General features: G+C 43.4%; 1 protein-coding gene across 20 annotated transcripts in view; it reads right to left on the bottom strand.

The window, feature by feature from the left end:
* Positions 1-27,366, bottom strand: part of KALRN (kalirin RhoGEF kinase) — a 659,950-nt gene that overhangs the window by 312,204 nt on the left and 320,380 nt on the right. For 19 of the 20 annotated variants that reach the window (XM_035710078.2, XM_025474776.3, XM_049105377.1 and 16 more), the window contains exon 11: positions 9,425-9,616. In XM_035710078.2, coding sequence (XP_035565971.2) covers positions 9,425-9,616 — 192 coding nt within the window. Of the gene's footprint in view, positions 1-9,424; positions 9,617-10,233; positions 10,373-27,366 lie in introns of those variants that run through there. The other variant, XM_025474861.3, reaches the window with a different exon arrangement.

Below are 27,366 nucleotides of genomic sequence, written 5' to 3'. Positions count from 1 at the left end.
GGGGAGAGAGCAGAGACCCCACTCAGGGCAGACAGGAGAGGTCAGGGCTGGGACAAGGGCAAGAAAGTCAGACAGGGGTCATCCAATCTACCCTCAGCCAGTCAGTCCTTCTCATCAGCACACCTATATTTATACTCATGACTCATCTCTGCTACATTGACTCCATTAATGTCTCCACTCCCAAAGGGTGGGAACTACCCCTGGCTTAACTTCCCCGTGGTTCGGGGAAACTTGCAATCATAGAGCAGGGAGAGAGGTCTCCCATCTGTGAGGGACTAGAGGGAACACAGGACTGATGAGGGACATAGATTATTTCATCTTTCAGAAACGAGGGCTCTGCACACTCCAGGCCACTAGATGTTGATTCCTAGAAATGTTACCATGATTGTGGAAACATGCGAAAAAGAACGTGATGTTCAATACGGACCGAAGGAAGATTAATTTTAAAAATAGGTATGCTATGCTGAATTATGTTGTTCTTTTCAGGGTGCTAGGTGGGTTAGAAGGTTGGATGCTAAAAGTGTAGCTTATCTTAATTTCAATATAAGCGTGAGCCATTTCCCCATGGTACTCAAGACACGGAAATGCAGTCAGGGTGATATTACTGGTCAGGCAACTTTAAAAGAGGTAAGTATAATGTTTTGAACAGAATAAGCACCGAAAATGAGGAGGAGCTAGACTGAATTACCGAAAACTCATGTAATGAAAGCTCTTCTTCATACTGAAACTAGATCTCCGGTGGCCTGCCACAGGGCTCTGCTTGTAACACTCCTGCTCATAAAATGATGGAGGGAAATGATGAGTTTGATGCTTGCTTAGAAATAAGGAATCTTCACCTGGCTGGCCAGAGAGATGAGCTCAGGGGTCTACCAGGAAAAACCAACCAACCAACCAACAGCTCAGTATGCACAGAAAAGTGATGGAATCAGATGTGGATTTTAGCCCTTATTCTTTTTCAGAACTCATGGTGTCTTTGAGTAAATCACTCCACCCTTGGCTCTCCATGACTTCCTGCGTAAAATAGGTTGAGGAAAGAAAGCATTAAATAAAATGGTTAATTGCCCTCCGGTTCTAACATTTCTGTAAGTCTTCCATGTTAAAAGCATGGACGATAACCACCTGAAGCATAGTATTTCATCTAGTTTGTTCTCAGTATGGCAAATAAATCAGGGTGTGGCCTTTGTAATTAGGGATAAGAAAAGAACAATAAAGAGAGACAAAAATAGCCTTCAAATTTCAGACAAGTTATTCTTTGTTCTTTGGGTAGCAGAGGCTCCAGATGTGGCAGGAGAGGTTGAGTTAACGAGATTAACAAGCCCTAGGGCCAGCATGGAACGAGGTATGAACAATGTCCTTCTTGGACAGGTGAGAAACTCTGAGCCTCAGTTTTCTAATCTACAAAATGAATATAGGATCTGCTCTGCTCATCAAAGATTATGGAAATTAAATTACTTACTATTAATGCATTAAGTAAACATGCAGCATTATTAATAGGCCAATGGCATTGTGGGGATTGCTATAAGGAACACAGAATATTTTTATTCAGTGTCCCTGTCATTTGGCAGCTTATAATCTGGTTGTAATTCAGTTTATTTCCTTTACAAAAAACCTTTCTTTGGTTGTAAAAACACAAGTTTTCCAGACCACAGAAGCTGGGAAATATATTCCTACATGCATGAATATATTTATTTTAAATCAGTTTGAAATCAGGAAGTTCAGGATATATTGGTCACTGGTGCTTCATGTTATTTCACACTTTCTGGCTGCCATTTTGCCTAGAGAGCAAAACCATTTTCTACAGGTGAAGTCTTTCGGTAAAAGATAATGGGTTCTCCGAAAAAATATTGTAAAGAAAGGCAATATAGCATAGCAGTTGATGGTGTAAAGCCCTAGGGACGCCTGGGTGGCTCAGTGGTTGAGCATCTACCTTCAGCCCAGGGCGTGATCCCAGGGTCCTGGGATCGAGTCCTGAACTAGGCTCCCTACAGGGAGCCTGCTTCTCCCTCTGCCTGTGTCTCTGCCTCTGTCTCTGTGTCTCTCATGAATAAATAAAATATCTCTCTAAAAAAAAAAAAATAGAGAGTGTAAAGCCCCAAGTTCTACCATGTATCAGCTAGACAACCTTGGGCAGATAACCTACCCCCTCCAAACCTCGATTTTCCTTATCAGCAAAGTGGGGATAATAGTGTTCACCCCCACAGAGTTGTAAATATTATTAATAAGTTGATATATAGACATGTGTGCATGTCTGTGTGTAGATATACACAAATGAGTGCATTAGATCTATAAAGACATCCGTACTTATATGTATCATTTAGAAACAGTGCCTGAATATAGGAAGTGTTATAGATTATATTTAAAAGATACTTTTGCTGCAAGTCACCTCCAGTTCCCACTAGAAGGCAACGGGAAAGTTTGAAGTACTTCTTCATTTTGGAATTGGTAAAAGATCAATACTGGATTTGGTCCTTCAGGATGCTAGGTTGAGCTGGGCCTCTCTTTGCTGCTTTTGCTGCTTTGTGCCAGGATATCTAAGGAAAGCCTAGAGACAGGCATGTCTAGATATTTCTAAAGGAAAGAAAGAAAAAAGGAAGGAAAGGAAAAGATATGAAAAGAGAGATAAAAACTGTGGACACCAAGCAAGTCGTGTCAGAGAAGGAAAAGAAACTTGATGTCCTTTTTCTTTTTTTAAGATTTTTTTTATTTATTCATGAGAGACACAGAGAGTGAGAGAGGCAGGGACACAGGTAGAGGGAGAAGCAGGATCCCTGCCGGGAGCCCAATGTGGGACTCGATCCTGGGACCCCAGGATCATGACCTGAGCAAAAGGTAGATGCTCAACCACTGAGCCACCCAAGTGTCCTTCCTTCCTTCCTTCCTTCCTTCCTTCTTTCTTTCTTTCTTTCTTTCTTTCTTTCTTTCTTTCTTTCTTTCTTTCTTTCTTTCAGATTCTAGAAACTTGATGTCTTGCGGGAGGACAGGCATTGAGACAGAAGACTGATCAGGGTAGAGGGATCTTGAGAATTTTCTTTGACTCAAGATAATTTTGTTCTCAGTATCATCCTTAAGCTATTGTAATGGCTTCATAGCTTAGAGGTCTTTTCTTTCTCTCTCTCTCTCTTTTTTTTTTTTTTTTGCTTCACGCTCAGCTCCCTGTGGAGCCCAACATGGGGCTTGAACTCATGACCCTGAGACCAAGACCTGAACTGAGATCAAAATCGGACACCTAACTGACTGAGCCACTCAGGCATCCCCACCCCCTTATTTTTAATAAAACTTGAACACTTCTGTGTTCAAGTTCTCTTTCTGAGGAAGTCCACCATGACTCATGGCACTCCCTCCTCCTGATGGTCATGTGGCTAAACAGCGGGGCAAAGAAATTGGGGACAAATTGCCAGATAAAAATGAGAGGTCAGTGTTACAAAGGGACTAGGTTAAGACTAGGGGGACATCTGAGGATATACTCTGACCTCTGAAATCAATATTATTAGAAAAATGTGCTCTGCACACTCCAGGCCACTAGATGTTGATTCCTAGAAATGTTACCATGATTTTGACCTGAGATGTGGTTCACTAGTGAATTGAAACTGCTTTCTCACATTTCTGCTCACATATTCTACTATATTATAAACAAACTCTTGTCTGAGGCAGAGTCAAAACCTACTTTCTGCTACAGAAAACCAGCTAAGAGATAAATGACGAAGGACAATACTTGATGCGGCTCAGCCCAGGGGTAAGCAGCCTGAAAGGAAGCGCTGGTCTACCTAAAAGAGGATAAAATGTCAAATAAAATTGCTAGTGATTAAAGAGAATTTGGCTTGGAGATGGAGAAGGAGACTTCAGCACCAAAGACAAAGGGTTAGTGACGTCTTTCTCTATTTTTCCTTCTGTTACAAAAACAAACAAGAAGGAAAAGAGCTCTTGAATGGAACTGATACTTCCCGGCAATAATTATTGATTCTTCCCCTCTCTGCCTACGCAACTACTTTACTTCAACCACTTCCTAGTTAAACTGGTGAGTGTGTGCGTGTGTATGCACATGTATGTCTGGGCTCTCCCGCTTGTCTCTAAAATCCCTTTCAGCTCTAACTTGCTATGGTCTCTCTCCAAAGGCTGATGTCAAGAAGAAATGGCTCTCTAAACTGAAACACAGGTACAGCTCAGGCACTGAGACATCCAAAGTCCAGAAAGTTTAACATCAGTTTGAGGATAATTGTGATATCAAGTTAAGACACTATTTACAACTTAGAAATCTTGAGTCATGAGCCACGTGCAACCCCATGAGGCCACGTGCACATAGTTACCTCCTAATGGCAGCACATTTTAATTGCATGCTCCTAATGTAATTTTTTGAATAAGCATATATAAAGGCATATATAAAATGGACATATATAACCCTACACTATGAGTAAGGATCAATATTACATTCTTAGGTTGCAATTTTCCTATCTGAATGTCCTATGGGTTTCCTTCTGTGTATGTGTCCATCTGATTTATCATTGAAGAGCATGTCTGGATTGCTTTGAAAAGAATCCACACCGGAAAGCCATTTCTATTACTAACTTATTAATTATCAGGCAGCCAGTGAGACCCAGTCAGAATGGTCTCTCACCTCAAGCTACCACAGGCAATGACTGCCCAAACCAAGTAAAATCATGGAGTATTTGAGGTCATTGGTAGCAGGAGCCACGTGTTGTTGTTTTTCCCCCTACTATTCTCTATTTTGGTTTCTCTCCCATAGGGTAATCCCTTTTTATCCTAACACGTTAGCACTGCATCTTTCCCATCAATCCACTACTCCCAGAATGACTCTCATGTCTCACTCGCTTCTAGATGCTCCTCTTGGTCAAACACACCTGTCCTCTGACCCATTCCTTCAGGGGTCTGCTCTTTGGTTGGCCGTGGTTACTTGGTCCGTGTCGATACACACACTTTGCTGGTTTTACGTGTTCTTCCTCGCAGAGAACACACGTGGTTGTGGCCCCAAATGCTTACATCCAAACAATGGACCTAATTCGAGAAGTTCTAGAACCTTAGCAGGAGTAGAGTCAAAGGGGCCTTTGAATGCACTCCACAAAATTAGTCCTAATAGTGAACCAGTGAGCTCAGGAGGGGCCAGCCCACGGAGCCCATCCTGCCTGCAGAGTGAAGCAGCCTGAGAAAGAGGCAACAGAAAAAAGGCAGAAAGGGAGACACTAGGAGGTTTGCAGAAATAATAAGGCTTATGGATGAGTGGTTATGGAAAGAGGTATTTTACCCTATAGCCTTCACCTCCTGATCGGCTACAACTGACTGCCCTAAGACGTCTAACAGACACTGGTTCCACAGGGTGAACTGCCCTTCCCTCATTTTGAAGAGATCGTTTTTCTTTGGCATCGACTACCAGCTTTTATTTCTTAAATAAACACCATGACAGTTTGGCAATTGAAATAGAGGATAAAGCAGTCTTGCTCTTGAAAGCATCATCCCTTTAGGAGACTGACTTTTTTTTTTTTTTTAGTTTGGGTTCTACAGTGGGTGGGTAGCACCCACTGTATTTACACAGGAATTTACACAGGAATATGTGTAAATGTGAGTGTCTGAGGTGTTTGTGGGGTGTGTGTGTGCGTGTGTGTGTGTGCATGTGTGGTGCACGACTGAACAGAAAATAGCATGGAAGAATGATTTCACAGGTTTAGAAACAAATAGAAATGGGCATCTAGTGAAGCTGTGTAATAAAGAGTTAAGGTTGATTATCTTGGCCATACTCTTTTTTTTTTTTTTTTTAAGATTTTGTATATCTATTCATGAGAGACATACAGAGAGAGAGAGAGGCAGAGACACAGGCAGAGGGAGAAGCAGGGTCCCTGCAGGGAGCCCGATATGGGACTCGATCCCAGCACCCTGAGATCACAACCTGAGTCAAAGGCAGGTGCTCAGCCGCTGAGCCACCCAGCGGCCCCTTGGCCACATTCTTTAGTTAACTTGACTCTCATATTATTACCACAAAAATACCTAAAAACGAATATTTTGAAAGCCCAGCAATTGCAGCATTTCCATGGAAACGCAGCAAGGAAAGAAAATTCTGTCTGGACAGTCTCTGCAGAGCAGATGACACTTGCTACAAATGCCTTCTCCTTGGACAAAACAAATGAGGACTTGGGTAAATTCTTCTCCCTACATCCTCCCTAACCCTCCAGACCAGCAAAATGCCAGCTGCCCTCCTGTCCCCAGGCAAAAAGAAGCTATTTGAAAGTTCAGCACAACAGATACTAATAGCTGAGGCTCTGTAAGCCTACGAAGGTCCCAGGCACGTGTTTTTTCACCTCTTTATAGTGTAGCTCTTCTCTCCAAGTAGAGATGACAAATTTTATTTTTGTAAAATAACGTTATTGGGATTGTTATTTTCAATCAAACATGGCATCGAAGGAAAGTCATAAAACAAAAGAATGCAAAAGAAAATTAAGTCACTCATGACATTTAACTTCTTTGTATACTTCCTTCCTAATCTTTATTCTATGTGTATACCAAAATTGTGGTCACGCTGGATGTGCAGTGTCTCCTGTATTATACCCCAAGCCCTTTCTCATGCTATTAATGATCTTTCACAATGTGATTTATAATGACCGTATAATATTTCACTAGCTAGATGCACTCTGATTTGTTTAATGAATCACTCAGTGTGGAATATTTAGATAGTTTCTAATTATTCAAATTATGAAGAACACTGCAATAAAATGGTTAGAAGGTTTTAATCTTCCAGACTCCCATGGTCACCAAGAATTCAGGAAGCAGGGCCAAAAGGATTAAACGGACTCTTCAATCTGCAGAAGAAATGGGCCTGGAGAGTATCTTTTTCATATCCTCCTCCTGCTTCCTCTCTGGTCCTAATTAGAGTAAACCTTTTGATGTAGGAAGTGGGGAAAAGTAAAATTATGAACTTCAGCTTGGGGAGTCCTGGGAAGTCACGGTTAAATCATTTATGAAGATGGCTGTTGAGTTCCTGCTCAGAAATCTCCTGTACGGGGGGCTCTATCTAATTCCTTCAAAATCATATCTCACAACAACATTCTATTACATGGTGACACTAGTGCAAAAGCTCAGCAAATGATTGTATGCAGATAGGAAGAAAGAAAAGGAAAGAGGAGGGGCAGGTGGGTGGCTCAGTCAGTGAAGTGTCCGACTCTTGATCTAAGCTCAGGTCTTTTTTATTTTTTTAATTTTTTTTTTTTTTAAGCTCAAGTCTTGATCTCAGGGTCGTGAGTTCAAGCACCGTGATGGGCTTCACACTGAGCATGGAGCTTACTTAAAAAAAAAAAAAAAAAGAAAAGGAGGAGGAAGAAATTAGCCATAAGTAGCCAGGAAGGATCTATGGCAGTATTTATGAGCATCTGTTTCCCACACCCACAACCTGGCCACACTTTACATTTCTCTGCTAAGATCGACCCTCCCCATCAAGGTCCTGCTTTGATGGCTGAAAATGTAAAGAGGAAGAGTAGGAGAGGGAAGAAAAGCAGAGGAGAGGAGGAGACACAAGAGGAGAATAGGAGGAGAGAGTATGGAAGAGCTGAGGCAAGCGGGAACAACCTTGAGGAAGACAGGTAGAAATCTCTGCTGGATGAGAAGCTCCATAACGTAGACAGACTCTTTTGTGAGCCTCAGTGTCCCCATCTGAAAACATGTTTAAGAAAATCTAGATCATAAGATCATCATGAGGATTCCATGTATCTGGCAAGTAGTAGGTACCCTGTTAAAAAAAAAAAAATACTACGTCCTCGATGTTGAGTGCTTACAGTGAACCACATCTCAGGTCAGGTAAGTCACTTGTATTACTCCAGACTTAATTACTATTACTTATTATTATCAACATCAAGTAAAGAAGGGGAGAAGAAACAGAAAGGAATCCTGAACATTAGAACTACGAAGGGCCTCAGGATCGCCGAATCCAACTAAAGAGTTTTATAGATGAGGCAACCCAGGGCCAGGGCCACGGCGATCGGCACAAGGTCCCCTGGTTCCTTAGCTGCAGAATGTGGACTAGAACCCCAGCCTTTCAGCTCCATGCACAGAACATGGGAGATGGAGTGAAACTGCCCTCATCCACCACCTCCCCGGGCAGCTAGCACCCCCACAGCCCTCACCGGGAATATGACTCCCATTCATTCATGCTCCATTCCATCACCCACAGGCTCATAATTAAAAGAGAATACGCATGCCTTTGGTTTCCAAAACCATTATTAAGAATCGGGTGAGCCACAAGCAAGCAGACAACCAGGCAGGAAAACCTGGATTAAAGCTAATCCCCTTGCTTTACAGACACTCATCAGAGAGTGGCTGTGGGTCCCACAGAGAGGAAGCACAGCCATCGTCAGGGAGCTCACCAGCCCTTCATCTGCCTGGGGAATCTCAGTTTAGAAAACATTATCTTTTCATGTTTTTCTCTGATAGGCACTGCAATGATTTGTATTCATTCCCACCAAGTGTCAGAAAAGCCTGTGAAGGAGTAACAACCAGGCTTCTTAATGCATTTCAAATATCAAAAATCAACTTAATTAAGTAGGGTTAAATTTTTTTTTTTCCTGAGAAGCAATCAAACTTTAATTAATACTCCATTAAAATGAATTCCTGGGGGAACACAAGCATGCATACACCTAATGAGTTCATCTGCTAAGGGTGTTATTACAGAGGATGCTAAATGTGCCTCCTTGCTGGCCACTTACTCAGTTTCAGAGTGTCCCATGTTAATCAGAAATGAAAAGCCACTGCCGGTCTGCAACCCCCTCCTCTCCATGAGCCCCCGGCCCTGCCGACAGTGTAACACAATCCATCCTCCCCTCTCCCATCTCCACTTGGCGAAGGATTCGGGGCCAGATTCAAGCCCAGATGGCTTCCTCCTGCATGAGGGGTTCCTCTGTCCCCCTGTCCCCCTTTCTTCACTGCCACCCCCCAATCAGGCAAGTCGAGAACCAGCCCGCTTTAACATCACCCTCTGGCAGACCTCATTAAGCAGATTTAATCCTCTGTTTTAAAAAGATAAAAGAAAAACATAGAACACATTTGCAAACTCTGGATGCCGCTCGCTGGTAGCAAGGATGATCAAAGTTCCGCGGGACTGATTTCTGACGGGGAAACAGCAACCCAGAGAGGGTGGCCGTGGGGTGGGAGCCCGCAACGTCCCACTGCCTGTTGCCCAGGGAGCCCCAAAGCTCGCTAGCTGCACACTCCCTGAACTCCCTGCCTCGGTGGCCCCCTCCCCACTGGAGATGAGAAGGAAATTTTGTTCCATTTGGGTCCAGACCTAAATAGGGATTATCAGGGGCAGGTGGTCGGTACATCACGGCTGGGGGGCCCACGCCCACCCAGGCCCTGGGCCCAGCTCGGGGGCCACCCTGCTGGGGAACTGACCCGACACCTGCCAGCCCTGCGTCCCCCCTCCCCGCCTCACCTCTTTGGTGTGCGTGTGGAAGGAGACCGACATGTCCAGGAGAAGCTTCCGCTGCTCCACGCGGCGCACGAAGTCCTGGATGCGCACCTCCAGGTGCCGCGCCGCCTTGTAGATCTCCTCGGGGTCACACTCCCCGGTCTGGGCCAGCTGCTCGGCGGCCTCCAGCAGCTTGTCCGCGTTGGTGTAGGTGTTCTGGCAGCAGCAACAGTGAGGGAGAGTCAGCGAGCAGCCCCCCGGCCCCCCGGGCCCCCGGCTGCCCCCGGCTCCCCGCGCCGGCCGCTGGCACCGAGGAGCCCTGTCCCCAAGCTGGCAGCCTGCCCGGCAGCTCGGCGTCAGCGGGCACGAGCCACAAGCCTCCTCCGTCCCCGGGAGGAGCCAGCGCCCGTGGGGCACATCGAGGACCCCCGGCCTGGCCGAGATGCCCCCCTGCCTCCCCCTGCCAGGCCGGGGCTGCCAGAGTCACAGGTGCCGCATCTGGGCCCCGTCGGTGTTTCCAGGTGACGACACCCGGGAAGCGGGCCACCTGTCCGGCGTCCCCCGCCCAGGTCCCTCTGGCTGCTGGTGTTTATCTCTTGGAAGGGAGCTCCGTCTTTGCAGGGGAAGGGGCCGGGGACCCCCGGGAGCCCCCGCCAGGAAGCAGCCCCGGTCAGAGCGAGGAGGTGCAGGCTATTCCCTGCAACCCAGCGAAGGCTGCTGTCTGCAGGAAGGCTGGGAGGAGCCTGGGGATTTTATCCCAAGTTCCTGCCTGCACATGCACATCACACACACACACACACACACACACTCCTCCAACCCATGTCTGTACACACCGTGGTATTCTCTAGAGCATTTAAAAAGGCAACCAGCTTGTAATTATTATTCATCAGAATGGGAGTCGCTGCCTTTAGGAGAGTTATGCCACGGATTCAACTTCTCCTCAGCAGGCTTCCTTTTAAACACATACCTCCTATACCCTGATTTAGAACCGGTGACTCAAGCATATATCATATCTCTTAATACCTCTAAAATCATACATGCCCTATAGAGCGGTAAACAAGTGGTTACTGGTGAGGATGCAAATCTGGCAGCAGAAAAGTATCAAAGGCAAAGGGAGTGAGAACTGAAACGGATTTATAAGCAATGGCTTTGTTCATAAATTTCATGTTTGTCTTGTTTTGGGAGGTTTTTTTTTTTTTTTTTTTTTTTTTTTTTTTTTTTAGACTCACCTGAAGATCTGGGCATTAACGATCGAATTGTACTCCCCGCCCTCCCACCCCCTCCGGAAACTCACATGTTGAAGTCCTAACCCTCAGAATCTCAGAATGTGACCTTATTTGTAAACCAAGTCATTGTAGATGTAATTAATTAGGATTAAGTCCTATTGGAGAAGAGTGGGTTCCTAATCCAACACAACTGGTGTCCTTACAGAAAGAACACCGTGTGAAGATGAAGCAGAGATTCGGGGATGTATCTACCAGCCAAGGAATGATGAACAGTGCCAGCAAACTATTAGAGTAAAGAGAGGCATGGAACAAATTCTCCCACATATCCCTCAAAAGAACCAAACTGATCTTGTACTTCTAGCCTCCAGAACTGAGAGGCAACAAATGTCTGTTGTTTAAGCTACCCAATTTCTGATGCAGCCTCAAGAAACTACTCATGCACGGGGGTAGAAACTTTCAGAGGCTGTTGAGACAGACTTTTGACTGTACTGAGGAAGATGGGCAAACCTTCAGTAAACACTTGCCATGGTTTTAAGAAACACTTAGGGAGGTTCCAGTGGATCCTTAAGGAATGCTATCTGAACAACAACAGCCTAGGGCAAATGCTGCCCCAATGCAGGTGAGGTAGGGGGGTAGTTGGATTTGAAAAGGAGGAAAAATCCTTTGGCCCCTAGTAGGGAATTCATAGAACCACATGATCCTTGTGTGAGGAAAGAGGCTTTGCCACTTAACTAAGGGTATGTTGATTCTGGAAAGCAAATGAAGGAAGTACTCAGAGTCATGATGGAAATGCCAAGAGAGATGGGAAATGATGGGCAGGAGAGACCTCCTGGGCTGAGAGCCAGGTTGAATGAGGCTCTTAAGGGTTTATCCAGAATTTCTAGTAAATACAACCAGAACAGATGGGAGAGAGGCTTGTTTTTGTTTTTTTTTTTTTTTTTGTCTCTCTCTCTCTCTCTCTCTCTCTTTTTTTTTTTTTTTTTTAAGGAATCCTTCATATCTTTTACCTTAAACCCCAGAGAATTTCAGGAAACCCCAAAGAAACCCAGAGGTTGTGACTTTATAATTTCGAGGCAATAAATAAATATTTGTGGCAAAGCCAAAGCAAGCTCATTTGAAAGTTAAGTTTGGGACGAATAGGAGATAAATAAAAAGCAGAATTTAAGTACTCACTGCATATAAAGTGGACAATTTGTCCCACTGGGGACTTCCTCTGCTACTAACACTAGAAGTCGCATCGATTCTGAGCAAGCTGGGATGGCGGATCACCCCAAGACACACCTAACGCTGTAAGTCTGTCAGGAGTACAGATCCAAATACAATGTATGCTGGCTGCCTCCAAAGATTATTGTATAATCACTCTTGAAAGAAATATGGCAACTCATAAAACTGGGCAAGTAAATAATAATTAAAGGTTAAGGTTTCCTGACATGATATAGATGCTGAGAAAATGGATACAAACTGAGAATAAAAATAGTCAATAATTATTGAATAATTTTCACATGCCAAGAACAATCTAAAGATTTATATTTAGATTAACTGCCTTAATCTTCAAAATAACCCTATGAAGTTGCTACAGTTATCAGCCCCATTTTACAGAGGAAGAAACTGAGGCATGGAATAATTTCTGGCCAAGGTCATATAACTCATAAGTGATAGAACCAAGATTAAAATCTTTTCTAGTTTCAGAGCCTGAGCTCCAACCCATTACACTATCCTGTCAGATGAAGAAGGGCCTTGGCAAGCCATGCTGACGTGTTTTACCCCAAAGGCAGCGGGAAGCCAATGAACAATCCTACATAGGAGACAGATGTGATGGGTGTATAGTGTATAGAGACACTGGTGTGCCTCTATACAGAGTGAAAGCAGAAGCCTAAGGATGGCCAGGATTCAGCAGAGAAGGAAGAAGGCTTCTCATTTCTTTATGCCCCTGGTACTCTATGTTTATCCCATTCTGTATCCATTACCCTTGCCCACAATAACAATGTGCTTCCATGGTTATCTCCCTACTGGTCTGTGAGCTTCTCAAATGCAGGTTCCATGTTTCATTCATCTTTGGTTCTTCATGCCAGAACCATGGCTGGTATACAATAGGCACTTGTTAAATGTTTACTGAATGAACAAGGCACAGAGATGGGAATGGGCATGATATGTTTGGATAAGTTGAGTCAACTTGAGCGAATTAGACAGTGGTAGGAAATCGTACTGGATATGGCAGAAAAGAGTTAGGGAATAGATTTTATAAAGGAAGGGGGATAATAAAGACAGGTAGGAGGGAATGGGGTCAATGCTAGAAACTGGGCTTCTCTGCTTTCCCTGCTGCCCAGGCTGCCTTCCTATGACTACCAAAAAGAGATTCTAAATTTCAAATTCAGTCATATCTCTCTTCTACTTAAAACTGTTCAGTGGCTTCCCACTGCCTTTGGAGTAAAATATCTTAGCATGGCATGCCAAGGCCCTTCTTCATCTGACACTTGCTTTTTCTCAACAGCTTCAACTCACACATATTCCCAACAGCCTAGGAAATAAACTGCTGACACTTCCAGAAACTCATTGCACTGAATCCAGCCCCTATGCTTCTGCTTGGGAGGCCCTTCTTACACTTGTTGTACATAACCAACTCTTATCCTTTAAGACCCAGCCTCCATATCACTTTCTCCTGGAGGTCCACCCTCTTATCCACGTCTCACCCAAGTTTGGCTTAGATGTGCTCTTCTGAGCTCCCAGAGTGATCTGTGCCAATCCCCTCCTTGGTACTTGCCATATTCTAATGCAAATGTTTGCCTTTCTCGTCTGCCTAGAGGCAGATAATGTCTTTCATCTCTTTCCCTTAGTGCCTGGCACCAAGTAAATGCTCCATAAATATTTAGTGAATGAATTAATAAATTAACGAATACATCACTCCCCACCAATCCTAATACTCAATCCTTGGCTCTCATCAACTACGTGGTTACAAGACCTTACATGCTAGAATTCATACTCAATGTTCATATTCAATGTCCCATTTGGTTTATCCTACCTCCTGGCATAGTCTTGAAATAAGAATGTGCTTAGAGAATATCAACTAGAGTATTGTGAAAGCACTGCGTTGATGCCTGTCATCACCCCAAATTGGGGTACAGATCACGACAGGCTTCTGCTCATCCTCTGACCAAATAAACAACAGTTCCTGTCCCAGGGCCAGAGTTGGACTTCACTCTCGGTACAGTTCTTAGGCATTCTTTGGTTTCCAAACCTTCTAGCCCCTGCCTTGTACTTGACCCCGTATCAACATTACCCAATTGATATGCCAAAAATGGGTATAAGAGCTGGGTTATTGATCCTTCAGCCACTGGGCTTTCAAGCAGGGCCTGTGGTTGTCCTGAGTCAGATAATTGGGACACGTAGATAGTTTCAATTTCTGCTCTTCTCTCCCCAGTCTCTATTTCAACCAGGTAAAATGCCCTAGAAAATTCAAGCCTTCCATTCGCCTGCTGCAGCCCCGGCCCATTATTTTTTTGCTTTCTCCTCAAGGAAAAAACAGAGCATACTAGGATAACTTGTCTCTGAAAATAGAGGCATCCCCCAAACACAGGCATGGTTTCAGACTTCCTTGGCTAAAGCAGAGGGTCAGGGGACAAGCTTTAAAGACAAGGAGTAGACTATAAACACCTATAACATCAAGAGTTCCTTGGTAATGGAGTTAGCAGGGACGCCTGGGTGGCTCAGTGACTGAGAGTCTGCCGCCTTCGGCTCAGGTGTTGATCCTAGGATCCTAGGGTCCTGGGATCAAGTCCTACATCGGGCCCCCCTCAGGGAGCCTGTTTCTCCCTCTGCCTATGTCTCTGCCTCTCTCTCTCTGTCTCTCATGAATAAATGAATAAAACCTAAAAAAAAAAAAAAAAAAAAACCTCAAAAACCCCCATGGAGTTAGCACTTTTGGCTCTAGCTCTGGACAGGAGGAAGGTTGAGGCCCAGGAGGGACTTTTATTATTCAAAAGAGGCAGTGTGGACTGGAGAATGTGACTACCAGAGGACCAGGAAAAAAATTCTTTCCCGATAATTATTTTTCCAGGCTGGCATGGCTGGAACCAATGGGCAGTGAGAGGAAAGGAGAAAATATATATAAACATTGAAGGAAAGAAAGACATCGAAGTACAGGCATTGAAGAAGGTACAGACTTATCTCTGGATTTTGACCTTAGTGAATGGCAGACAAATCAAGGTGATGCCCCAAACTTTACATTTGAATAGTACTTTACAGTTGACAAATTTCTGTCACCTTCTTTCCTTACTCAGTTTGGGGTAGATATGCAAACAATGCATCCATGTGTGAGGATATGAGCCAAGGCTGGGGAAAGAACTACCTGAAAGAATGAAAGGTAATGGCACCCACTATTCACACAGGGCTGGGAATGGTACCTGTTTCTATGAGTCACATTAGAAAACTTCATGAATCACAGGATATTAGGTAGAATAGTCAGAAGAGTCTTGCCTTAACAAGGGTGAATAATGAGCCTTAGACCTAGCACTGCTCTGGTCCTACCTAACAAATTTTATAAGAAAGGCCTGAAAAGATCAAACTTTTTTCAAGGAACTTAACTGTGCCCCAGAACAAAGCTTAGGAATATTTATAGGAATACAGAAATATTCAGCAACCAACAAGGTAAAATTCACAATGTCTGGTATCTAATAAGAAATTACTGGACATACAAAGGAGTAGGAATATATAACCTATGATGAGGAGAAAAATCAATCAAAACTGACCCAGAGCTGACACAGATGTTAAAATGAGCAGATAAGGATTTCTAAATGGCGATTTTATAGGACACCTGGCTGGCTCAGCGGTTGAGTGCCTCCCTTCGACCTAGGGCATGATCCTGGAGTCCTGGGATCCAGTCCTACACTGGGCTTCCTGCAGGGAGCCTGCTTCTCCCTCTGCCTGTGTCTCTGCCTCTTTCTGTCTGTCTCATGAATAAATACATTTAAAAAATCTTAAAAAAATAAATGGCAATTATAACTGTATTTCTTAAGTAAAAAAGTTAAATAGAGAAATAGAAGCCCTTAAAAAAAAGATCTTACATTTGAAAAGATGAAAAATATACTGGATGGTATCAATAGTAGGTTAAACATTGCAGAAGAAAAGATTATTGAACTGAAAAACATAGCAATAGAAACTATTCAAAATGAAATGCTGAGAGAAAAATAATTTTTAAAAATGAAGTACCAATGAGCTGGGGACAACTGTAATAAAGCTAACACACATGTAATTGAAATCCCAAAAAGAGAGTATGGGAAGTAAAAGGATATTTAGAGAAATAATGACCAAAAAAATTCCAAAATTATTAAAAACTATAAATCCACAGATACAAGAAACTAAAACTTAAGAAACCCAAGGAAAACTACACCAAGGCCCATAAAAATTGAGTCAAGCCAAGTGGAAAAACAAGAAAAGGAAATCGTATAAGTGATCAGAGGTAAAAAGACATGGTACACACACACACACACACACACACACACACACACACACACACAGAATGACAACAGACTTCCCACCAGGAACGATGCAAGTGAGAAAATAGTGGAGCAACATCTTTACTGAAAGAAGGAAAAATTCTGTCAACCTAGAATTCTGTGCCCACCCCAATTATTTTTCAAAAACAAAGGTGAAATCAAGACATATCGAGGCATACAAATCTGAAAGAATTCTTCACCAGCAGATTTGCATGACAAGAAATGTTAAAGGAAGTCCTTAGGAAGAAGGAAATGGCACCAGATGGAAATACAAATTCACACACAGGAATGAAGAACACTAGAAATGTTAACTATGGGGAAAATGTAGATTTTTTTCTTATTGTTTAAATCTCTTTAAAATATAACATAAAAATAATAATAGTGTAGCATGGAGTTTATAGTGCATGTAAAAGTAAAACATATGACAATAATAGCACAAAGGTCAGAATGGGAGAAATGATGTTATTCCACTTTGTATATAGTATGAGAACTTTATATACTTATAAAAGAACCTTATGCTGTATATAAAGGGGCATAACATCATTTGAAGGTGAACCATAATAAATTAAAGTCACATGTTATAAACAACCCTAAAGTAACCATTAAAGTAAGAAAATAGTTATAGCTAATAAGCCAACAAAAGAGATAAAACGGAATCATAAAAAATACTCAATTTGCATCACGATAAGCATATTCTTTAATCCCTATCATATATTTCCAGAATCCCCTTACCCACCTCTCCTCTGGTAACCATTGGTTTGTTCTCTATAGTTAAGAGACTTTCTTGATTTTTCTCTTTCCCTCTTTCTTTTTCTTTGCTTGTTTTTGTTTCTCAAATTCTGCAAATGTGTGAAATCATATTGTATTTGTCTTTCTCTGACTGGCTTATTTTGCTTAGCATTATACTCTCTAGCTCTAGACGAAAAGCACATTAGCGCTTTGTGGGGGATACTGGGGGTAAAGTGATTGCTAATGGCTATAGAGTTTCTTGTGAAGAAATTGTTCCAAAATTAATTAGGGTGATATTTGCACAACTCTGTGAATATACTTGCAACCATGGAGTTGTATACTTTAAAAGGGTGAATTGTAGGTCATGTGAATATATCTCAATAAAGCTGTTTTTTTTTTTTTAAGGAAAAAAATATTCAATTAACCAAAAGAGGAAGAAAAGGGGAGAGAGAAAATAACAAAGAATAGATGAAACAAATAGAAAAAATCTAACAAGATGATAGACAAACAAATCAATAATCATATTAAACATAAATTATCTAAGTACCATAAACAAAAGCAGAGATTGTCAGATTGGATAAAAAGGCAAGCCCCAACTATATGCTGTCTATAAGAAATGTATTCCAACTATAAAGACACAAATGAGTTAAAAGTGAAAGCATAGAAAAAATACAAGTTGATAACACTAGTCAGAAGAAACCTGGGGTGGCTTTATTAATATCAAACATAGTAGATTTCAGAGCAAATCATATTCCTAGGGGAAAAGTTCATTTCATAATGATAAAGAGGTCAATTCATCAAGAGGACATCATAATCCCAAACATTTATGCATCTACTAATGAAGCACATATTTTAAAATATGTGAAGCAAAAACTGACACTTTCTGGGAGAACAGACAAATCCTTGAGATTTAAGGCCCCCTCCCAATAATTAAATAGAAAAAGTAGACAGGAAATTAGTAAGGATATAGGAGATTTGAAGACTTGATCTAACTGACATTAATTAATACTTCACCCAACAACAGCAAAATGCACATTCTTTTCAAGTGCTTACAGAATATTTACCAAGATAAATCATATTTTGGGCCATAAAGCAAATCTCAACAAAGGAAAATATTTTCTCTGATCATAACGTAATTAAATTATAAATCAACAATAGAAATATTGCTGGAAAATCCCCCAAAGAGTTGGAAACTAAAGAACTTTTAAATAATCTACGGGGGGATCCCTGGGTGGCGCAGCAGTTTGGCGCCTGCCTTTGGCCCAGGGCGCGATCCTGAAGACCCGGGATCGAATCCCACGTCGGGCTCCCTGCATGGAGCCTGCTTCTCCCTCTGCCTGTGTCTCTGCCTCTCTTCTCTCTCTCTCTCTCTCTCTCTGTGCGTGACTATCATAAATAAATAAAAATTAAAAAAAAATAATCTACGGTTCAAAGAACACAGTATAAGTTTACCAGGTGTCTCTACAGGTGTGCCAGGCATTGTATTAGGCTCTTTATATTTATATACATTACCTCTAAGCTTCAGGATCAATTCCAAGATGGGCATTATTTATTTCATTTTCTAAATGAGAAAGGTGAGGCTCAGAGAAAGAAACTAACATGTCTGCAGAATGTTCCATAGCTAGAAAATGACAAGCCATGTCTCTGTGACTGTCACCTCCAGGTACTTATCATTAAACCATGTACCTCTCTAAGACTCAATGTAAACTCTCTACCTCTTCTGCTTCTCTGTTACTTTGCATTATATTTGTTCTTATGCCTTTGATTTTTAAATTATGATATTGTAATTATTCTTTTGCAACTGCTATTTTTTGTTTTATTTATTGTTTGTTTGTTTGTTTTATAACACACTTTCAAAGTGTATAAAGTGACTTCCAGAGAGAATTGCATTCTCCTTGAAGGAAAGAGTCCTATCTTACTCATCTTTTCTATCTCAACTACTCATCAACGTACCTACTAGGCACAGCGCTCTCCTTTCAAGAGGCACTGAATCCCAAAGCAGTGCAGTCCAGGATCTTGTCCGCAGCAAGGCTTGGAAAAGGATAGTTACCTTATCTCCTAATGTAAATAGTCCCCAGTTTAAGGATGAGTAGTGACCTGAAAGTTTCTCTTTTTTTTTTTTTTAAGATTTTATTTATTCATGAGAGATACAGAGAGAGAGAGGAAGCAGAGACACAGGCAGAGGGAGAAGCAGGCTCTTCGCAGGGAGTCTGATACAGGACTTGATCCCTGACCCCACGATCAGGCCCTGACCAAAGGCAGATGCTCAACCACTGAGCCACCCAGGCATCCGACCTGAAAGTTTCTTTAATGCCTTTTTTTAAAAAAAAGATTTTTCATTTATTCCTTTGAGAGAGAGAGAGAGAGAGCATGAGCGGGGGGGGGGGGGGGGGGTGGTCAGCGAGAAAGGGAAAAGCAGACTCCCTGCTAAGCAGGGTGCCCGACACAGGGCTCGATCCCAGGACTCTGTGGGGTCATGACTTGAGCCTAAGGCAGATGCTTAACCAACTGAGCCAACCACGATCCCCTCTTTGTAAGCCTCTTATTTAACTCTGAGAATATATTTTCCATGTAAATGGGAATTAGAGTCCCCAGATAAAATAAATCCAGTTGAGCACATAATAGGTTTAAAATTTGGTACTAACACAATAGATCATGTACAAGCGACCAACTTTTATAACTAGGATGATATAGGAAAATGCTTTTTAGTGTTCATCCCTGAGCCCCAGGCACACATTTTTTTCTCCATTTTCTGGCTCTCTCAGGGGAGGAATGGGATGGATTCTGGCCAAGTGGTCTTTGGTGGGAAGCAGTAGGGAAAAAAGAGGAAACTCTTTCCTGGTACCAGTGATGGGTTAACCCACCACATTATATCTGATAGAAGGACATCTCCCCAAGGTGTTCTGAATAACGGAGCAAGTGACAGTTGCCTTCATTAGGGCAATTTGTATGTCTAAACAAGGAGTGTCTAAGTCATCCTAATCAGATGCTCCTTAAACTGGAGACTGTACAAATCTCAGTCTATTAATTGGGACTAATACCAAAAATAACTACTACAGATGCCAATACCTCCCAACACAAATAGCTTGGGTGTTGAGATTACCTCTGGAAACCTAAACGCAGGCTGTATCACATTTACATATACAATCACCACCCTGTCCCATTCTCACACGCATCGCTACTTGCTAGAGAGCATTTCCGTTTCTATATGTAGAATGCTGTAGCACCTTTTCCTATTAATGATAAACAGTATATTTTCAGAACCCCACATTTTTTTCTAAGTAAAGCTTTTTTTAAAGTAAAGTTTTATTTTCCTACAGCCTAATGTTTTGCATTTAAGAATGTACCTAGGTCTAGGAATTCTGAGAAAAGAATAGCAGTTATTTTTCACTACGGTGTTCTCCCTTTTACTGATTCCTTTTCTTCCCTTCGAATCCACACCAGCCGTTTTCATTTCCATGTTACACTTTAAAGAAACTTCAGTGTGCCTCCTCTCAGCTGCAGGCTAGAAGCTGAATATCTAGTTACTTACAGGCAAGAGCACAGGACAATAATGAAAACTGTTAGCATATTAGCTATGTAATATAATAACAACACAGAAACAACCTATTTCTGGACCAAAAGACGGTTGGATCCTAAAGGTTGCCCATACAGCTTATGACGTAGGATTTGACAGAAAATAAGGTCTAACTTGTAAGAAAGGACTGGACAGATTCTAGAAAATGTGGCCGTGCTTAGAGGGCTGAGGCAGAAAGCAAGAAAGGACTTCGTCCCTGACCCTCTGCACCTGTGCTTCCAGGCCCTGGAAGGCAGTAGGAGGCAGACACAGGGCTGTAGGCCGGGCCTGGGAAAGCCAAGACTGGTGCGTAGATGCCACACCAAGAAGACAGTGCAAACAGTAACGGGGACTAGGGGCCAGGGCCTGGTCCAGAACCCCAGGCTGGGGCAGAGGACACGGTCCTGGGGAGCTGAGCAATCAGGAGATCAAAACCAGGAGAATGCCATGCAGACAGCAGTCTCTGAAGACTGAGGAGGAAAGTATTTCATCCCCTTCCTGCTGAACAGGCCCCACATGTAGCCAGCTGGCATCTATGTTGCCAGTAAGCAACCCACCAGTCCCAAAAGTTGATAACATGGACTCCACTCTGGCCACCCTTCCCCATCTCTCCTTCCCCCACTCTACTCAAACTGGCAAAATAATGAAGGGGGACATGTAAGCACAATACAAGAATGTGGACAAAAATATCTGAAAAATCAGCGAGATGGACCTAAGTGTTCAGATATGGATACGTGGATCGCCCAGTTGCCCTGGCCCTGTAAAAGTTCATTCTCACGTGGACATCTTAAAGCCAAGTAAAGAAGCAGTGGGAGAGACAGCATCCCCGCAGAAGAAAGATGAATAGGGCCACCTGCTGCAGGGCTTGGCAACTCAAGACATACTGGGGAGGGGGGATGTACCCAAAGCAATGTTCTCTCTCAAAAGATGTAACTTTGCAGTGTTGCTGTTTTTCCTGTTTGCCATGTTCTATGTCTGGCTGCCAGTGGGAGGCAGTGGGCGTGAGAGGAGGAAGGCAGGGCTCTGGGGAGATAAGACAGTTGGTTTGAAAATACTGCTGAAAACCTGCGGGCTTGGGGATTTACTTTTCTCTTCTGTCCTGGTCGTTAAGGGGACCCATGGGGAAAGGCTGGGCCCAGGGAAAGGGGGGAGGGGTCAGATGATGGGTTAACAAGGCAGAGGTCCACCCTCTGGCCTACCCACATGTCTGCTTTGGCCCAGTTAGCCTTGTGCCCCTTCAAGTCCTTCCTCCTTCTTGTCAGACGCTGTCCTATGGCTGGAGGGCTACCCAGGTCTGTACAGATCTGCAAGAAGCCCACAGCCTCTGACCTAGAGCAGAGGTCACTGACCCTCTTGACTGGTGGTGTTCTGTTCAATGTCCACCTTTGCAGACCCTGCACTCCTTCTATCTGCCCTTTTCTTACGTTGGCCAACTACCTCCCTAGGTTTGATCCACAGATTATATGGGAAGTATTTCTCAACAGTAGCACTATTAATATTTTTGGCCAGATACTTCTTTGTTTGGGAGGCTGTTACAGGTTGAATTCTGTTGCTCCAAAAAGACTATGTCTAAGCCTTAGTCTCCAGCACCTGAAAATGTGACCATTTTTGAAAATAGTGCCATTGTAGACATAATTTGCAATGATGTCATATTGGAAGTGGGTGGGCTTTAATCTAATATGACTAGTAGCCTTATAAAAAGATGGTCATGTGGCCTCTGAAACACTTTGTATGAAGATGGCACCAAAAGTAAAGAAGGAAGCCCCTGCTCTTCCCAAAGCAGGGGCCAAAGCAAAGACTTTGAAGGCCAAGAAAGCCATGGGGAAAGGTGTCCGTAGTCACATCCAAAAAGGATTTGTATGTCACCTACTTCTGAGGGCACAAGACACTGCATCTCTGAAGGCAGCCCAATTATACTTAAAAGAGTGCCCCCAGGAGAAACTATGTTGACCGCTATGCCATCATCAAGCTCCCCCTGACTACTGAGTCAGCCATGAAGAAAACAGAAAACAACACCATGTTTGCATTCACTGTGGATGTCGAGGCCAACAAGCACCAGATCAAAACAGGCCATGAGGAAGCTCTATGACCTTGAGGTGGCCAAGGTCACCACCCTGATCATCAGGCCTGGTGGAAATAAGAAGGCATATGTTCAACTGGCTCTGGACTATGATGCTTTGAATGTTGCCAACAAAATTAGGATCATCTAAATGGAGTCCAGCTGGCTAATTCTAAATATAAAGTTTTTCATCATAAAAAAAAAAAAAAAAAAGATGGCCATGTGAAGATACAGACACAGAGGGAGCACCATGTGACATGAAGGGCAAGAATGGAATGAAAGAGCTACAAGCCAAGGAACACCAAAGATCACCAGCAAACCAGCAAACTCTAAGAGGGAGGCCGGGAGCAGATTCTCCCTCCCAGTCCTCAGAAGGGATCAACTGTGCTGACACCCTGGTCTCCGACTTTTAGCTTCCAGAACTGTGAGACAATTCGTTTCTGTTGTGGTAAGCCCCCCAGCTTGCGCTACTTCATTATGAGAGCCCTAAGAATCAAATACAGGGGCCGTCCTTGGTGCTGTAGGGTGTCTAGCAGCAAACACCAATAGCAATCCCTTCCCCAGATGCAATAACCAAAAATGCCCCCAGATATTGCAAATGTCCCCTGGGGGGTCAAAATCGCCTTCTAGTTAAGAACCACTGTTTTAGATGATACGACCACAGAGGAAGCCCTTGTGAGGGAGACCATACAACTTCCTCAGTTTACGGTGCTTTTCTGATCATCTTCAGATGGCCGAAGCCTTGAGGAATCATCTAGAACTGTGGTTCTTATAGGACAGGATGAGGCCACAGATAAAGGAGCCTGGTTGCTCTAATCAGACCAGCAGGGCAGAGAGTGTATGGCCACGTGTTTTTAAAAAGCTATCGTTGGCAGCCACGATCCAAAGTTAAAACCAGCCATCTAAGGGCAGGGCTCAAAGCCCAGGCTGAGATTCTGAGGTGAGAGGAATCTAGCCTTTCGCCTTAAAATAGTTATAGTCTTTGAACGAATAGTGGTGTTTCTGAAGACCCGAAAAACTGAGAAGTAAAGACTGTAATGGATTTAATACTTGGCTTGGAAGTTTAAATATAATAACTGTGGTTTATAAAAGCAGAAACTAGAAATAACCACAATGTTCAACAATAGGGGATTGATTCATTTCATTGTGGTACTGCCACATGATGCAGTCACTAAAATTATGTCCTGAAGACTATTTAGCGATCTGAGGAAGTGTTCCTGTTGTAAGATTAAATGAAGGAGTTCGGTAAACCAAAGTATGGTTCGATTGTTCTATCTATCTATCTATCAATCAATCAATCAATCAATCAATCAAACTACTGATCATGATGGCTGCTGGTTTTGGATCCACTTACAAACATTATCGCCTGTGGTAGATTATGTCCTTATCTCAAATTACAGATAAGAAAACTGAGGTTTGGAAAGATTAAAAAACTCGAGTAAGTTCACAGAGCTGGTGAATGGCAGGTGCTGGTCTGGAATTCACGTCTGTCTCACCCCAAGCAAAATATTATTTGCGTTCTGCAATGCTAAATCAAAATTTGCCAATAAATATTAAGAGTTTATATATAATTATCTCCGAATGATACTAGGAATGACTTTTCTTTTCTACTCTTTTTTTTTTTTTTTAAGATTTTAAAATTTATTTTATTCATGAGACAGAGAGAGAGAGGCAGAGGGAGAAGCAGGCTCATGCAGGAAGCCTGATGTGGGGCTTGATCCCAGGACTCCAGGATCAGGCCCTAGGCTGAAAGGCAGGCACTCAACCACTGAGCCACCCAGGCATCCCTTTTCTACTCTTTTCTTATTTTCCACATGTTCTGTGAACATGTATTAATTGTATAATCAGAAAAATGGAAGAGTCACTTAAAGTATAAAAATCATAGCTATGTTCTTTAGAAATTATTCCCAAAAATAAACAGAAATTTTTATATCTACATATGTTTGCTTATTTTTATATGTGTAAGAAGAAAGATGTGCAAGATAACTGTGATTACCTTGGAAGGAAGGGAGAGGGATAATTAGCATTTCTATTTGTATATCTTTGCAACATTTTGCTTGTAATTACAACAAACAGGAATCTCTTTCAAAATATGAAAATTAAAAAAAATAAAAATAATAAAAAAATAAAAAAAACAAAATATGAAAATTACCAAATAAAAGAAATTTTAAAGTAAAAGATAAGGATCCAATGTATTTTTATTAACCTAGTACATTTAGAAATACAAACAGATTTCATTACAAACCTATTTAAAGATGGGTGCATTTCCTTGTTCTGGGATCCTGAAGACACTGATGTTTGACTAATCACAGTGAAATACATAATTACAAAAAAAATGTAAAATCTCTCTGCAGCCCTAGTCAGAGATTTCATCTTTCTCAGTTTGGACTTTATGACATTGCTCATCAAAGCTTAAGAGAAACATGATTTTGGTATGACATAAATATATGCAAAAAAGATCTAGTTAAAAATAATCACCTATGATATCCTAGAAATTATTCTCCCTGGGCACAGTGCCAGCGACAATGACCCTGACCCTGAATTGGTTTCCTTAGCAGTCAGAAGTAAGAGACATGTCAAATTTGAAAATACTTCAAAACGAGACAAGCTCTTGGACAATTCCCCCAAGAGCTTCTGTCTGGAATGGGGCTGTGTGATTCAGGTGAAAGACTTCCTTATCACCATCGTATAAATATCGAAGCCCTAGTGCCCATGGCGTGGAGTGACAGCAGCACCCTGACAGGCAGGAGCCAGTCTTTGGACGCCTCCGCGTACGAAACTGAGCAGCTGATGTGGCTCGAAATGCTTGGAGCCTTTTAAATGAAATCCATCAAAATAAAGACAGAATGATGCAAAAGTGAAGGAATGAACAGGAGAGATCCGGTTCTAGAATCAGCCTCCCTCTTCCAGTCTCACCAGTCCATTCAGTGGTGGCAGAAAGCCTAGGCTGCTTGCATCTCCCCTTGCCCCGGTGTACTGTCAGAAACATCATCATCATCATCATCATAATTCAGGAGAAATATGGCTGTCAGACAGAGGGCTGCTCCTGGGCCCACAGGGAGTGACACACACTGCTTGAGGGGCTGAACTCCCTAACCAGGCCCCTCGAACGCTGGCCAGCCCAGAAGGCCGCTGCAGTGTTGGGAGAGATTCTCAGGGAGGGAAAAGGAAAACCTTAGCCTCTGCAGTGGTCCTGGGCGTGTCTCTACTCATGACTGGAACTAGTTAACATTGCCATGTGCCCCAGGTATCGCCCAAAAAAGGGTGAATTATATTCAGAATGCTCTGTTTGCAAGGCATGGGGGGTTTACAGTGTATTTCAGAAAGTTTACCATCAATCAATGTAAAATTTCAAGTTGCAGCATGAAGTGATTAGGGTGAAGCCTTGGTTCTCTAGGAAATTATGTCAAAGAGTTCACTCTCCAAGGACACAAAAGAAACAAGGTGTGTGTGACGAGAGTACAGAGGGGTGAGAAAATGCTGAGGGCGCACCAGGTAGCAGGGTAATTGGGTAAGTAAGATGGATAAGCCTGGAGACGTTTCCAGAAGGAGGTGAGTTTCTGAGCCCGCTTTGAAGTCTAAAATACGTTCCCCTGCCAGGCACGGGAGCAGCGTGGGCAAAGGTCCAGACTGGGAGGCCAGGATGACATGAGGATCTTTGACAAGGAGCTCAGAGGGGTACCACCCTGAGGGCTTCTCCTTCGAGCCGAGGTTGGAGATGAAAAGCTGGTTGGGGATACGCAGCAGGAGTGGCTAAGGGCTCTCTAGGAAGAAAGGCCCCTTGTCCTTAGAGAAGCACAGTTGAGGAGTTGGAAAGCTCAGCTCCCTGGTCTCACTGTGGGACGTTGCCTTGTAGTGTGCAGGGGTGGTGGGGAGGGCTGTGAGGAGGCAGGAGGGCCAGAGGAAGGAGACCTGTCCTAGGAACAGGGCCACCTGCATCCCCTTCTCCAAGGGCTGGATTCAGAGATTGGCTTGAGGTCAGAAGAGACACCACCTATCCACCGAGGACCATCCATCACAAACCGTGGGTCCTCTGCGGCCTCAGGATCCCCACTTTCCAACAGAAAACATGTCCTTCCCATTTCCTAGCCTTGGGAGGAGTTTGAATGAAGAAGCTCACCCACCGGAGCATTTCCTCAGTTGGATGAGAGAGGCTGCGGGAGATCAAGGTCTCCCCAGACAGGGCGGTCAAGGGCAAAGGACGGAATCTGAACAGCTGCTGAGGGGATCGTGAGACAGGGAAGGGTCACAAGGTTCAGGCTCACATCCCATGGTGGAGCCCATTATCTGGAGTTCTTGAATGTTCCGGACTTTCACAGGCCCAGGGCAATCTTCCGTGCCCACGGACTGTGCCCATAATCCTCACGGCTACGAAAGCCTCAGCAGAAATCCCACGCATGTTCACCCTCAGTGCTACAAAGGGCAAGTCAAGCAACGGGGTTGTGCACACGGTGACACAATGAGTAGCAGCAAGCTGGCTGGGAGACGGGGTCCAGCAGGACTTGAATACTCTCTCTGACCCCAGGTGGATGCGAGAGGCACAGCAGGCCGGCAGGGCTCGCCGGAAAGGCCGGGCAGGCGCCGGGCGCAGCGTGGCTTGCCGCTGAGCGGGTCACCAGGGCTTCCCTGTTCTCTCTGCTCAGAAGGGCGCGTAAGACAAGTGGCCGGAGCACGCTACCTACAAAGCATCATGCTGTTCCCAGTTTCATTTCCAAAATCCACCTGTGACTCCAAAGTCTCACCGATCTACCCTTCTATAAACACCAGAACAAGGCTCATTAAATCAACAGCTTTAGCTTCAGAATGTGGAAATCTTCCCCCGCTAATCCTGCTGCTCTGCATGGGAACCTGGCTCTCAAACCGGGTAAGCAGCCTGGGGCGTGAGGAGTTCGGTCAAACTCACA

This window comes from Canis lupus, chromosome 33, assembly GCF_003254725.2.
Source record: "Canis lupus dingo isolate Sandy chromosome 33, ASM325472v2, whole genome shotgun sequence".
In the NCBI taxonomy this organism is placed as follows: Eukaryota; Metazoa; Chordata; class Mammalia; order Carnivora; family Canidae; genus Canis; species Canis lupus.
This window is presented reverse-complemented; position numbering and strand designations above follow the sequence as displayed.